Source organism: Mirounga leonina, unplaced genomic scaffold (assembly GCF_011800145.1).
Source record: "Mirounga leonina isolate KUSES-001 unplaced genomic scaffold, KU_Mleo_1.0 Mir_152, whole genome shotgun sequence".
Classification (NCBI taxonomy): domain Eukaryota; kingdom Metazoa; phylum Chordata; class Mammalia; order Carnivora; family Phocidae; genus Mirounga; species Mirounga leonina.
In genome coordinates, this window is record NW_023270380.1 from 10,772,832 (window position 1) to 10,787,761 (window position 14,930).

General features: G+C 36.6%; 1 protein-coding gene across 1 annotated transcript in view; it reads right to left on the reverse strand.

Moving 5' to 3' along the window:
- The window catches only part of LIPK (lipase family member K), a 37,654-nt gene extending 22,724 nt beyond the window's left edge, over positions 1-14,930 (reverse strand). Inside the window, exons 1-2 of the mRNA XM_035008382.1 lie at positions 14,887-14,930; positions 1,057-1,172 (exon numbers count right to left, since the gene is read on the reverse strand). Coding sequence (XP_034864273.1) covers positions 1,057-1,161 — 105 coding nt within the window. The 5' untranslated portion in view covers positions 1,162-1,172; positions 14,887-14,930. The remainder of the gene's footprint in view (positions 1-1,056; positions 1,173-14,886) is intronic.

Here is a 14,930-nt window from a genome sequence, read left to right on the forward strand (position 1 = left end):
TTTCTTTCTTTCTTTCTTTCTTTCTTTCTTTCTTTCTTTCTTTCTTTCTTTCTTTCTTTCTTTCTTTCTTTCTTTCTTTCTTTCCTTCTTTCCTTCTTTCCTTCTTTCCTTCTTTCCTTCTTTCCTTCTTTCTTTCTTTCTTTCTTTCTTTCTTTCTCTTTCTCTCTTTCTTTTTGACTAGCTCTATTCCATCCCACTCTATTCCTTTCTACTTCTGATACAAATTTCTGCATGTTAAGATACTTTCAGTTGCAAACAACAGAAACCATGTCTGGCTTATTAAACTAAGAAAAACACTGATACAGCTCACAAATTAAAGAAACTGTTCTATAAAAAGCCTTATGGAGAATGCAAGGATACTCTGTAGAGGTCATCAGTATGAACTCATGAAACTTTTCTTCAGGAAACCACCATCAGATGGTAGCTCAAATCACCAGGAAAGGGAATATTACTGCTCCACCTTGGCTCAAGTCTTTCAAAGTTTAGATCAGCAACTTCCAGCTCCTGGTTAGCCATGCCAGGGAATAGGGGAGTGAACACAGATTTAGTCAATGTAGAACTGGTTGTAGACAAGCAGACCAATTAGATCTAAAACCATGAGAGACTATGGACTCTGAGAAACAAACAGAGTTTTAGAGGGGAAGGGGTGGGGGGATTGGTTAGCCCTGTGATGGGTATTAAGGAGGACACATACTGCATGGAGCACTGGGTGTTACACAAAAACAATGGATCACCACATCAAAAACTAATGATGTATTGTATGGTGACTAACATAACATAATAAAATTTAAAAAAAATGATGATAAATTAATAATTCCTTATATTAATGTTTCTTTTTTTTTAAGATTTTATTTTTTTATTTGACAGAGAGAGACAGCGACAGCAGGAAAACAAGCAAGGGGAGTGAGAGAGGGAGAAGCAGGCTTCCCGCCGAGCAGTGAGCCCGATGTGGGGCTCGATCCCAGGACCCTGGGATCATGACCTGAGCTGAAGGCAGATGCTAATGACTGAGCCACCCAGGTGCCCCTTAATGTTTTTTCTTAATGAAGGACTTACAATATTCATATTAGCTTCAGGATTTGTGACACTTCTTCTCTTGTGATAACCATATATAGGTCCAAGAAGAAGCATCCAGTATGCTGCTGCTAAAAGCTGCCACATTTGGGGTCTGCCTGGGAAAGGAAATATTAATATATTTGTCAGCAAAGAGAATTCTACAAGTGAACTTTGGTGTAATCCTTCTATAATATGACTGTAAGAGAGAGTAGAAACCTGCTTCTAGGTTGTGCTTTAGCAAGCAATAAACTTAATATTCAAGACTCATTCCGTGAAAAATCTGAAATTATGAATTTTTAGTAAGAAAAGAAAGAAGAAAGGAAGGAAGGAGGAAGGAAAGAAGAAAGAAAGCATAAACCTCAAATAAGTCTCCACTAGATAGCTGGACAAAAGAAGGGAATGTAGAATTTGCAGAGAAAGAAATACAATGGCCAATATATTAATAAAGCATGTTCAATATCTCTAGTTACCAAATGAATTAATTCCTTTTTTCTAATCATGGGAGTAAGCATCGGCACAACCTTTATGGAGAGAAATTTATTAACATGACTTACAAATTTAAAAATATTCATTCTTTTCACTCAGCAATTCTATTTCCAGCAGTCTATCCAAAGGAAAAATAATATACATAATAAAAAAGACATAATTATTATAAAATCATTCCTGATTATATATCTTAATATAGTGAAATTTACCAAATAAGAGATTGATAAAATAAATTATGGGTGAGGAAGAATGGTATTATCCAGCCACCAAGTATAATATTTATATGTGTTATGTGAAATCTCTATTATATAATATTAGGGGAAAACAATGTAAATTGTGCATATATTTTGAGCCCAATGTTAAAACAAATGATAAAGAGGACAAAAAGACTGTCACCTGCCAAACTCCTCATGATTGACCCCAAGATCTGACCTTGGCTGCCCACCTGCATATACATATCCGTATTTGTCCCACATTTTCCTTAAGTTCTTTCTCCCAGCCTATCTCTTAACTCAGGAAAAAGACATGACAGGCACAGCATCCCATGATAGAAACTGAAACCACCCCTCAAGCAATAAGGATTGCCCAGAGGAAGAGCTCCCATGGCCCAGAGCACCCTGACCAGTGTGAGCTTAAACCCAACTCACGCCTGCGCAGATGGACCATGGAGTGACCCGCAGTTACCTCTACCTCATTATAACACTAAAATCTCCACCCAAGGAGGAACACAAGCCTATTTACATAACATGCAAAGTGTGTACAGGCATGGTCCCTTAAGGTGCATGCTCAACCTCATCCCTGCCTCTACATTCAATGACAAGGCTCCTCTATCTAAATACTCATCCTAACCCTGAATAAAAGGAACCCACCCACCTTGCTTGGGGATCCCAGCTTTGGAAGTTAATCCCCGTGATCTCCTTATTTGCCACAAATAAAGTTTTCTTTGTGTGACAACTCACTTGGTATAGTTTCTACTTGTGACTCACCAAGGGGCAAACTCAAGGTTAGTTCGGTTACGTAAACACCAAATTTTAATTATGGTCTAGATGGTGAATGTTTCATTATGTCTAGGTGGTGAATATTTGGGTGATTATTTTCTCACTTTTCAGGACTTTCCGTGCTTTATAATTTTTTTATATCCAGTATTACTTTATCATAAGAAAGAAGTTACTTTTCAAATAGAAAATTGTCAGAATTGTGGGGGAGAAAAGATGATTATATTCTCCATTTGGCTTTGAAACCACTTAAGTTTAAAAGCAACAAACAAGTAAACAACTGCAGAAATAACACAGGGAGACACTTTGCAGGAGACTTCCCATTACTACAGTCTTTACAAAGTGAAGACCTTCAATTTATGTTGGAAAACACACCCTAGTTGTTAGTATGTTCTTTTTTTTTTTTCAATATAAGACAGATGGTAAGTCTCACCCTGTAGGAAATGGGAGGATTTTTCAGAAGATGCTCCAGTATTGTTATAGAAAATTCCATGAATGTCTCTCTTGGATATATCAAGGTCATAATCTCTGTTGACTGTATGTATTAATATAATTAATTTATATTATAATATGATCAATGTGGTAAATATGTATTTTATATTAATGTAATATATTTATATATAACTCATATTGATTGATACAGCTTAATTCTGGTGAATCACATTGGTAGTGATAACACAACCAATAGTAGTAATTATTATTACTAGTGCAACTATCCACTGAGCCCCTATTATGTGCCAAGTTAGGTGCCAGACATACATCATCTCATTTATTCTCAAACTGATCCCAAGAGCTAAGAAATATTATCTCCATTTTATTTCAACTGAGACTGGGTCTTAAAGAGGTCAAGTCATTTGCCTGAGAATCTGACTCTTGTTGCCAGGCTCTGAAGAAAATGCTCCTGAGCATTGTGTTCCTAACCACTTGGTCCATTGGGAATAGGCTTCCAGGGCCCTCTGGTTACTATGTGCCTGACTGGTGTGGCATAGACCATAGAACACAGGCACCATAATTACTACAAACTCAGAACCCCACCCCAGCCAACTTGAATGAGACTCTGTGGGGGGCGTGGCCAGGGATCTGCATTTTCAGCCATCATTCCAAGTGATTCATTCATATGCATTCCAACCTGTGAGGAACAAATAGACTGCCTGGATTCCTTGAGAAAAGAAACTTTTTTGTTCTCATTTCTGAGACCTAGCATGGAGGTTCCTGATGTGGGAAACAAAGGCAGAATGAAACATAGATAAAATTAAATGTCCTTATAACCTGCAGCCCATTGACAAATACTTGAGGCAGGCAGGGTATAATGTTCCTCCAGGAAGCTCCCAACTCAATGTTAATGCCTTGCTAGAGGGAAAAGCAACCTTAGTTTGACAATAGCAAGGCCTCCTGTATCCTGTGAGTCTTCTTTAGCATACGAAAATCCTTCTGGGACTTCCCTATCTTTACTTCCCCCAACTTCAAAGTATATAATTAGTTGCCACTCACAATCCTGGGGCAGCAGCTCTTCCTGCCCATGGTCCTGTCCCCGTGCTTTAATAAAACCACCTTTTTGCACCAAAGAAGTCTCAAGAATTCTTTCTTGGCCCTCCGCTCTGGACCCCACCAAACCTCACCTATGTATATCCAAAACTCCATCAGTTCCTATAAACGTTTGTCAAGTAAGTAGATGGGTGAAAGACTGAATGAGTACATCATTTAATCTTAAAGATGACCCCACATTGACTCACCATTTTGCATTATATCTTTTTTGCCTCATTTCATTTTGTCAGCGAGCCCTCTTGCTTAACTGTAGACCCCAACAGATAAAACCAGAAATAGACAAGGCAGCTCAACTCACGTTCTAACTAAAACCCATTGTGCCGATTCCTTATCATACTTTCTTGAGACGTTGACAAAGACGCTTTGCAATGACCAGAACATTCCAACCACGGACCAGAAAAGTCCTGAGAGCAATGAAATGTCTAGAAGACCACACCCTACAGGTCCCCTTCCCAGCCCGTGATGATGCACTAATCACATACAGCTCCTATCCATGACTAGGTGCTCTCTGCCTGCTCCCCTGCACATATACCCTGTTCTCTCCAACCCCCCAAACTCTCCTATAAAACTCGAGGTGTTCCTTTTTGCCGCAGAGAAGTCTGTTGTTCAGGGAGAAGCCTGCCACCTCCCTCAGCTGCCGGCACCCAAAATAAATCCTTTTCTCTTTTCCAAACCCTTGTCTCTTGAGATATCGGCTTCTCTTGAGCCGAGTTTATCTGAATTTGTTTGGCAACAGAGTTGGCAACCCAGCCCAGAGCTACGCTCTCAACCTGTCCAGCCCCCTTGGAGTCCCCCAGAGGGAGTGGCTTAGCTATTTGTTTTCTGAGTTAGCCACTGTGATAGATCGATCAGTAACAATTTCACCCCGCTCCACTGGTCCTCTCTTACAGTAAACTTTGAGAGTTGATTATGTCCTTAGTTCAAGATTATCTTATGGGAAGGCATGAGGGAAAATTTTAAAAGTGGTCTTTTCTCTCAAAGCACTCACAATTTAGTGGTTTCTGTGGAGTGGTTGACATTTGGGCCTCTGAGTTACAGTCATCGCTGTGAAGGGCCCCTGTGTTAGAGAGCATCCGGCTCCCTTCTATAATGGGCCTGCTGGAGAGCCTCTGGGGCCTGGGCTGGTGCAGAGTTGGACCATGTGCCACCTGTAGGAAGAACTGGAGTCTTGTCCTAAGGGATGGCGCAAGACTGTCCTAGTCATGACGGGCTGTGTTGTGTAGCCGTGACATCGAGCCCATTGGGCTGCTTTGTTTCATACCTCGGTGTGCTGGATCTGGGTTTGGAAGGATGACATGCCCAGACAAGAGCAGTCTCTGTCTTCCATTTCCGTTAGTGGTTCTAACCAAACAGCCTCTCTTCAGGCACCTCTCACCAGGGCTGTTCTGACTTGTACTTTTGAGGGGTGTACTTACCTGCTCTGCCCTATCTGAGTCTCACAATATTACCTATAGTTGTCAGGTGAGGCTGCCTAATTTAGACACTTCTCCTTCATGATACTCCAAGAGTCCTCTTATTTCTTTGATGGGTTTCCATGACAACTCCCTGAGGAAAGCATCTCACACTGACATCCTGCTGGCCCACACGAATGCATAGAAAGAAAGCAGCCATGATAAATTCCGGGGGGGTTTCAGTCCTTAAAGTTGAGATCAGGGCCTCAAGTCTCCAGACTTAATCAACATAGATTATATATATTTTAGGTTTATATATATATATATGTATTTTAGGTTTATATATATATATAGTTATACATATATAATCTACATATAGATTATATTGATTTATCACTCTAAATCAGCATTTCACACTCTTTTCTGTGAAACATGACTCCCAGAAGATGTTACTTGTTAGAAGAGCTCACAGAAAAGCATGTATATATAGTTTATATCATATATAAAAATTATATACGATAGTATGTTTATCAACCCTGGTTTTTGCCTACTAAATGCCAATAGCCACCCATTAGATTATTCAAATATGCATCCTCATCTTTCCAAATGTCCCCTAGGGTGAACGACACTGCTATCCTCATAAGTACATATATATACAAATGCTATATAATGACTTGCTCTGGAAGTCTTAGTTTACAATATTATAATTAAGGGTCAGCATAGTCCTGCAATCCTGACCCTGTTTTACTATAATCGACTTTTCTGCAATCTCATTTGCTCTTGAAATTTTACTGTTTGAATAACACCAATTAAACATACTATGTCCCAATTTCTAAGGAACACTCTTGGGAAATGCTGCTTTTATATATATATATATTATATATATATAATATATATAATATATATGTACACACACACATATATATATACACACAGATATATATACATATGTATATATATATTTTTTTTTTTTCTATTCACTACACCAAAAAAAAAAATCTGTATAATCAAGAGAAGACTAAAATGACATAAGTAGTTCCAAACTGGAAACTCATCTTTAAGATGTTTTCTGCAGGCAGATGCCCTCCATGGTGGTGAGACCTGCTATAGACTTACCCAGCTTTGGTTGGGAAAAGGTATTACTAGCAATAGGACTACTTGTAAGACTGTCCTCCCTTGCTCAACAATTTCTAATAATGGTTGTTTTCTGTCTTTTCCCCCAGCTAGGGCAACCAGGGAGAAATAGGAGACTTTCAAAAGAATATTGCCTTGCTGCATTTTCTGTTTCATATTGGGTTTAAATATTCTATATTAAGCACATGTAGATTAATGTAAGCAACTCTCGTAAGTAATGCATTTTGCATTGACAGACACATTGACGATGATATCAAGGATACCAATTTCTCAACAAAAAAATAATAGAAATAAAGAGAGACCTTCATTCCACTTTTCTCATTGCTTCATGATGTTACTGTCAAGCTTATCAAGCAACCATTTAACCAGGGCTGATGTTAATGCTTAGCATTCTCAGTGAATCACACCCCAATTCTTAACTACGCTGCAAAAATGGGGTGAGAGTTGGCCAGAATATGCAGGTAGGTACAAAGACGTCAATTTTAGATTTATTTTACCATTGAGCAGACTGAGATTCCTCAGAGTGAGACGTAGCGACGGGCTTTTCTGTGTTTCCAAAGCTCGCTTAGGAAAATATTTGCAATTGAGTGAATAAAAAATACTAAATGTCAAAATTAGTAATATGTAATATAATTACGTTAACTTATAATATAACATAACAATGTATATCAACTTATATTAGGAGAGAGAAAAGCTCGCAATCAAAACTGCAAGTTTCTACCTTATTAAGTAAAAAAAGAAAAGCCCATAGTAAGTTGGAGAAAAGAAGTAATAAAGATAAGAGAAAATAATTAATAAAATAAAAAAACAGAGAATATTAGAGAAAATTAACAAATCCCAAAGGTGGTTCTTTGAAAAGATTTATAAAATTGATAAGCACTAGGAAGATGAATCAAGAAAAAAATAGTTATACAAAGTACCAGAATCAGAAATTAAAGAATGAATATCATGAATGATATCACAAATAATAAAATTGTAATAAGAGAATATGAGGAAAACTCATATGCCAATTAATGCCAATTAATTTGATAAAGTAGATTAACTGAACAAATTCTTTGAAAAACAACTTCAATATTTCTGTTTCAAGAAAAAATAGAACATTTGATGAGCCCTATTCTATTAAAGAAATTGAATTTGTTTTCAGAAGAATTTACACACATACAAACAAAAATCCCACTTCTGAGTATCTTGACTACTAAATATTAGTCTTATTTATTAAAAAAAAATTGAGTTGGGCCATGTTCTACTTTGAGCCCTAAAAAGACTTATGAATAGGGGTGCCTGAGTGGCTCAGTGGGTTAAGCTTCTGACTCTTGATTTCAGCTCAGGTCATGACCTCAGGGTCATGAGATCAGGCTCCACATTGGGCTCCCTGCTGGGCATGAAGCCTGCTGGGGATTCTCTCTCTCCCTATGCTTGTCCCCCCTCCAAGTCTCTCTCAAATAAATAAATAAACAAATAAATAAACAAATATTTTTTAAATAAAGACTATCTTAAAAAAAAGACATAGGAATAATAATAAAAAGTAACCCCAATGGTTTCCTTAGTGATTATCCTATTTAACATTTAAGGAAGAAATTATTATAATTAAGCAAAAAAATTTTTTTAAAAAAGGGAAGGAACTCTTCCCAGCACATTTTATGAAGTCCAAATAAATTCACATTATATGCTAAAGTGACCCAAATAGCCAAAACTTATTTGTAAAAGAAACAAAGTTGAATGAGTGACACTGCCTGATTGCAAGATTTACAAGCTACAGTAATCAACACTGTGTGGCAGTGTCATGTGACAAATATCTAGTACAATGGGGTACAACAATTGGTGCACAAATATACACATACACAAAGGGTCAACTCATTTTGGACAAAGCTTATAATTCAATGGCAAAGAATCATATTTGCAAAAATGGTACTAGAACTGTGCATAAAAGAAAAAAAAATCAAGCTTAACCCTTAACACGCACCATTTATAAAAGTTAAAAGTAAATTATTGGCCTAAACATAAAAGCGAAAACTATAAAGCTTAAACAAAAACACAAGAGATCTTTGTGACCTCAGGGTAGGCAAAAATATCTTAGGACTCAAAAAGCATGAAAGACAAAAATGATAAATTAGATCTCATTGAAATTAAAAACTGTACTGCTGAAAAGACAACATTAAGAAATTTAAATGTCAAACCATTGACTTTGAGAAAATATTTGTAAAACAAAAATCTGGCAAAGAAATTTTATCCAGAATACATAAAGATCTCTTGCAATTCAATAAGAAGTCAAATAAGCCAATAATAAAATGGACAAAAGCTTTGAACAAAAGAAGGTGTATGAATGACTAATAAGTACATGAAGGGGTGCTCCATATCTTTTGTCAAAAGGGAAATGCAAATTAAGACTACAATGAGATAACTCTTCTCACCCACTATAATAACTAGAATTAAAAAGACCAATGGTTGGCAAGGACTTGGAACAACTGGAACTTTCATGCTTTCTTTACTTGTAGAAGTGTAAAATGGAAAAAACACTAGATAAAGCAATTTAGTGTTGTCTTATATAGTCTTATAGAGTTAAATATACAACATATAATTTCCACATGATGCAGTATTTCCACCCTTAGGTATTTACCAAGAGAAATGACCCAAATAACCCAAATATCTGTCATTATGGAATGGATAGAGAGATACAGTACATAGGTCCAGTGAAATACTCCTTAGCCATAAAAAGGGAACAAACAGCTAATACACATAACCACATGGATAAAACTTAAAAACTTTAGCTTGAGCAAAAGAAAGATGTCAAATACAAAGGAGTATATATAGAATGATTATATTTATATGAAATTTTAGACAAAAATCAATACTAATGTGTAGGACAGAAATTAGATCGAAGGTGATTTGGGGCTAAGCAGCAAAGAAACATGAAGAAATTTTCTAGGGTGATGAAAATTTATATCAGGACTGATCTTATGGCAGGGCACCTGGGTGGCTCAGTTGATTAAGTGTCGGCCTTCGGCTCAGGTCATGAACTCAGGGTCCCGGGATCGAGTCCCGCATCGGGCTCCCTGCTCAGCGGGGAGCCTGATTCTCCCTCTGCCCCTCCCCCACACTTGTGCATGCTCTCTCTCTCTCAAACAAATAAAATCTTAAAAATAAAAGACTGACCTTATGGCAGTTACGTGGATTTATTTGTCAAAGGTCATGGCTAGTACCGTTATAGCGCATAACTACGTTACAATATACAAGTTATACCTCAAAGAAGTGTTGAAAAGAAGAAGAAGAAGCAACCACAATGGCCCAACATCCTCTCCATGTTGGTTCCATCCACTCCCTTTCTCAAACCTCAGAATCCTTGTTCGTATTTGTGAAAAATACTGGGATCTTCAACCCTGTCTCTCAGAGATTCTGATTCTAAGGCGAAGTAGAGACTCAAGAGCTGCATTCTTATTTTTATTTTTTATTTCTTTCTTTGAGAACTGCATTTTTAATTAGTACCCCGGGTGGTTCTTGATCCAGGTTGCTCCAAATTCACACCTGGAGAAGCTCATCACCAGACATATTTAACTCCTAGTTCTCTGTGTCCTTTTTTCCCACACCTGTGATGTCCCCACTTGCATCTCTCCAGACTCTCTCCCTCTTGCCTGGTTCAACTCTTCTGAGTCATTCTCTGACTGCCCTTTGCTCTGAAATGTTCTTCTAACGAGTTCGAAGGTGATACCATGAAACATCAAATCATTTTCCACTTGCTTAATTTCTGTTGTCTCCTAAATTACATAGCTAGCTGCTTGTCCTGCTCTTTCTTCAGAAACATTTCAAAGATGACCAGTACATGTTTCAGTAGTAACTGGGTAAGCTTGAATTCTTAGCCTTTTCAAATGAGGTCTGAATTATAATGTCTGTAGAAATAACCCAACACTCCCCTCCAGAGCATCAGCCCAATTTGCTCTTCTGTTTCACTTCTTGGCTGACATTTAACTGTTCAGCAAGGAAATATCTTGACACTACTTTCTATTTCACCTCTCAATCCTCATGGAAAGGGCAGATTTCCAGGCTTAGTTTCTGAAAGAGAACTTACATTTGGCAAATATTAGATACCTGTTAATATTGTTAGGTTCTAACTCAACTGATGGGTCACAGAGCCAAGCTCATGCAATCTCCACGTGCTGTTATATTATTCAAACAGATTTCTTTTTTGGGTGTAACCTTTGCAGAGAAGTGCTACTGGTCTTTCCTTGGTAAATGATTCTGTCAGGCCACGATTAGTCATGCGCTCATATTAACAGAGCAGAACCATGGCCATCCCAGAAAGTCCAGTCCATAAAATCATGTTTCTTTCAGGAATACATATTTTTGCTTTGAATATTCATCTCTCTCTTTTTCCAGTCACCAACCATCAAAGTTCTATTATTAGTAACATTTATCATGAAAAAATAAAATTCAATGAAAATAGTAACAGCTATAATTTTTTTTAAAAGATTTTATTTATTTATTTATTTAGAGCATTGTGCAAGCAGGTGGGGGGGGCAACAGGAGAGGGAGAGAGAGAATCTCAAGCTGATTCCCCACTGAGCACCACAGAGCCTGACCTGGGGCTCCATCTCACAACCCCGAGGTCATGACCTGAGCCCAAATCAAGAGTTGGTCATTCAACCAACTGAGCCACCCAGGAGCCCCACTATCATTTTTAGTATGGTTATATTATTACGGTTATATGATTTCAAAAATAATAATTTTTGTAAAGAACTTTGCACCAGGAGTTTTTAAAAGCAGTTTCTATGAATTAACTTATTTAATCCACAAAACAACTTTATTGGTAGGTACTAGTATTATTATCTCCTTTTTGTCTGTCTTGCAGAAGGAGAAACTGAGGCACAGAGAGGCTAGTACATTAGCTAAATTCACATAGGTAGTAATTGCTGGCACTGAGATTTACATGGAGATCGTTTGATTCAAGATACTACAGTCCATCGCCACTCTGTACTGCCTCTCCTGTGGGTGCTGGAACATTCTTTGGATCAGGTCATTTTTTCATGACTATTGGCAAGACCATGTTTCATGGAATTTTCAGTAATTTAATATAAAAAGTTACAAGCTAAAAATCTAATTCAAAAGACGTTAGTCACCTTGCCACTTCCTCATTCCTGGCCCCCTGGTAAAAAAAATGGGATAAATATTTTATTCAGGAGGAGAAATTACTGATCATTGTTGTGCACCATTCCAAAGCGTTTGCTTTTTTTTCTGTCTGTCAGTCTCTTCCTCCTTCCTTCTTGCCTCCCCTCCCTTTCTTCTCCTTCTTTTTCCTTCTTTTTACATCATTCTCTTTCTCTCTTTTGCCTTCCTTCCCTCTGTAGCAGGAAGAATCACATCAGCATTTGGGTTTTAAAGGGCTTTTAGGGGCACCTGGGTGGCTCGGTTGGTTAAGCTTTGACTTGATTTTGGCTCAGGTCGTGATCTCAGGGTGGTGGGATCAAGCCCTGCATTGGGCTCAGTGGGAGGAGTCTGCTTGAGGATTCTCTCTCCCTCTCTCTTCTCTCTAAAATAAATAAGTACATAAAATCTTAAAAAAAAAAATAAAGGGCTTTCAAATAGGACTATTCTCTCTGAGGCAAATAAACAGAAGTGAAAGTGGAAACTGCACAGATAAATCAGATTTTGATACCCACAAAAGCTGTAATTAGGTTGAACAGGTGCTGTGGTTAATGAGAAGAGGAAAACAAACTTTGGCTCAAATGACTCACTGTGTGGAGTCTGGAATAATAAAAACACACTGCCTGGAATAATCAGGAATTATTCTGAGGATGCTGTAATGTATTTATAGCAAGCACTTTATCTGTTCACCATTTACGAAAATTCAAGCCGTTAACAGGTGGCACTGGTAGGTCCACAACATGGATTTGCAGAATAAATGCCAGAATGGTAAGCAGGTAAATGTAAATTACTTGCTTTTTTAGTTGTTGTTGTCATTGCTGGTTTTAACTCCTTTAGCTGAAAATATTACTGAAATGTATTGTACATTTCTTACGTATTTAAAAAGTGACAAAAGAAAATCTGATTTTAACTGAGAGAGCCCAGTTAGAGTACTTTCCTTCCTGATAAATTGTTCTTAAACTTCTGGGTAGATCCTTGGTAGCCAAGATTATTAGAAGAATATGGAAATTAACCAAATTAGCAAATAAAAGATCAGCTTCAAAACTGGAAAATAGATTTGACAAAACTTAACTCCTCTTCCTAATCAAAACTTGTCAGCAAAGTAGAAACAGAAATTCCTCAATTAGTTGAAAGACTCCTATGAAAAATTCTCCAGCTGTAATTAGAATCAACAGTAAAATACTGAATACTTTCACCCTAAGAATGGGACAAAAGACAGGATATGTGCTCTTATCACGTCTATTCAACATACAGCAGGTGTCATTAAATAAAAGAGAGTAAAAAGAAAGGAAAAACAAAACCAAAAAGCAGAAAGGTGGGAAAGTAGAAGTGAAACTGTATTTGCAGATGACATGATAGTGCATTTAGAAAATCCTAACTAATCCGTACAAAAATTACTAGATCTCCTGAGTAAATGCAGAAAAGTATCAGGACACAAGGTCAATATAAAAAAAAAAGCAATTGTTTATCTTATGCTAACAAAAAAAAAAAATGCTTACAAAACAAAAATTTTAAAATATGAGTTAAACAGCACAAAAAACAAAAATAATAAGTAACAACTTGAACAAAAGACCAGCAAGATCTTTACACTGAAAATTGCAAAACTTAAAGAAACCTAAGTAAATGGAGAGATATTACGTACTTTATACATAAAAGACTCCATATTGTTAAGCTGTCAGTTCCCAAACTGAACTATATATGGATTAAGTTCCAGGGACAATTCCAGCAGACTTCTTAATAAAAAATGACAAGTTGATTTTAAAATTTATATAGAAATATAAAGACCCTATAATAGCTTAAGCTATTTTAAAAAAGAATAACAATGTTGGAGGACTTACATTACACAATTTTAAGATTTACTATGGAGCTACTGTAATTAAGACAATGTGGTATTGGCAAAAAGATTGAGAAAGATCCATTAAAAGAATAGAGTACAGAAATAGGCCAAATTATATGTGATTAATAACTTTTGACAGATGCTCTAATGAAGTTCAATGAGAAGAGAAAAACCTTTTCAATAATTATTTCACAGGAACAACTGGATATCAATTTTGAAAAAAAAAAAACTTGCTACATTTCTTAAACCAGACATAAAAATATACTTGAGATGTATTGCAAATATAAAAGTAAAAACTAAACTATAAAGCTCTTAGAAGAAGACGGAAGATAATATCTTTACAAATTTGGGATAGACAACTAATTATAAAAGAAAAAATATTATAAACAAGTCTTTATTAAAATAAAGTTCTGGTCATCAATAACACCATTAAGAAAATAAAAAGGCAAATCACAGACAACATGAAAACATTTCAATTGATATCTAGTAAAGTATGTATGTCTAGGATTTTTCAAGATATAAGTAACAATAAGACATACAATTAAATTTAAAATTAGCAAAATACTTGGATAGTCACTTCACGAAAGAGGATATACGAAGAGCCAATAAACACACAAAAAGATGTTCAATATTGATAGTCATCAGAAAAATGCAAATTAAAACCCTCATGAGCTACTACTGCATACCCACTAGAGGGCTAACATTAAAAAGACCAACAATAGGGGCGCTTGGGTAGTTCAGTGGGTTAAGCATCCAACTCTTGGTTTCAGCTCAGGTCATGATCTCAGGGTCCTGGGATCAAGCCCTACATTGGGCTCCCCACTGGGCTTGGAGCCTGCTTGGGATTCTCTCTTTCCCTCTCCTTCCATCCTTTCCCCTCCCTCCCTCAAATAAATAAATCTTTAAAAATAAATAAATAAATAAACAAACAAACCAATACTAGTAAATATTGGAGAGAAGGAGGAGCAATCAGATCGCTCATACATTTCTGAGGGGAGTCTATAATATTACAACTGCCAAAAACTGGCAATTTCTTAAAACTCTGTAAGATTGCAATTCCATATTTAGGTAGTTGCTCAGAATAAAAGAAAATACAGGTCTACATAAAGACCTGTTTGTGAATGTGCTCCTTGAAGCTTTATTCATAATAGTAAATTATTGAAAATAGCCCAAATGTCCATCAATAATAGAAGGAATACACAGTTGTGTTATATTTATACAATGGAACTCACTGACACATACAACATAAATAAATCTCACAAATATTTTGCTGAGTGAAAGAAGCCAAACACAAAAGAATGCTTACTTGATAATTCTTTTTCTATGAAGATCAAGAACAGGTAAAATGAG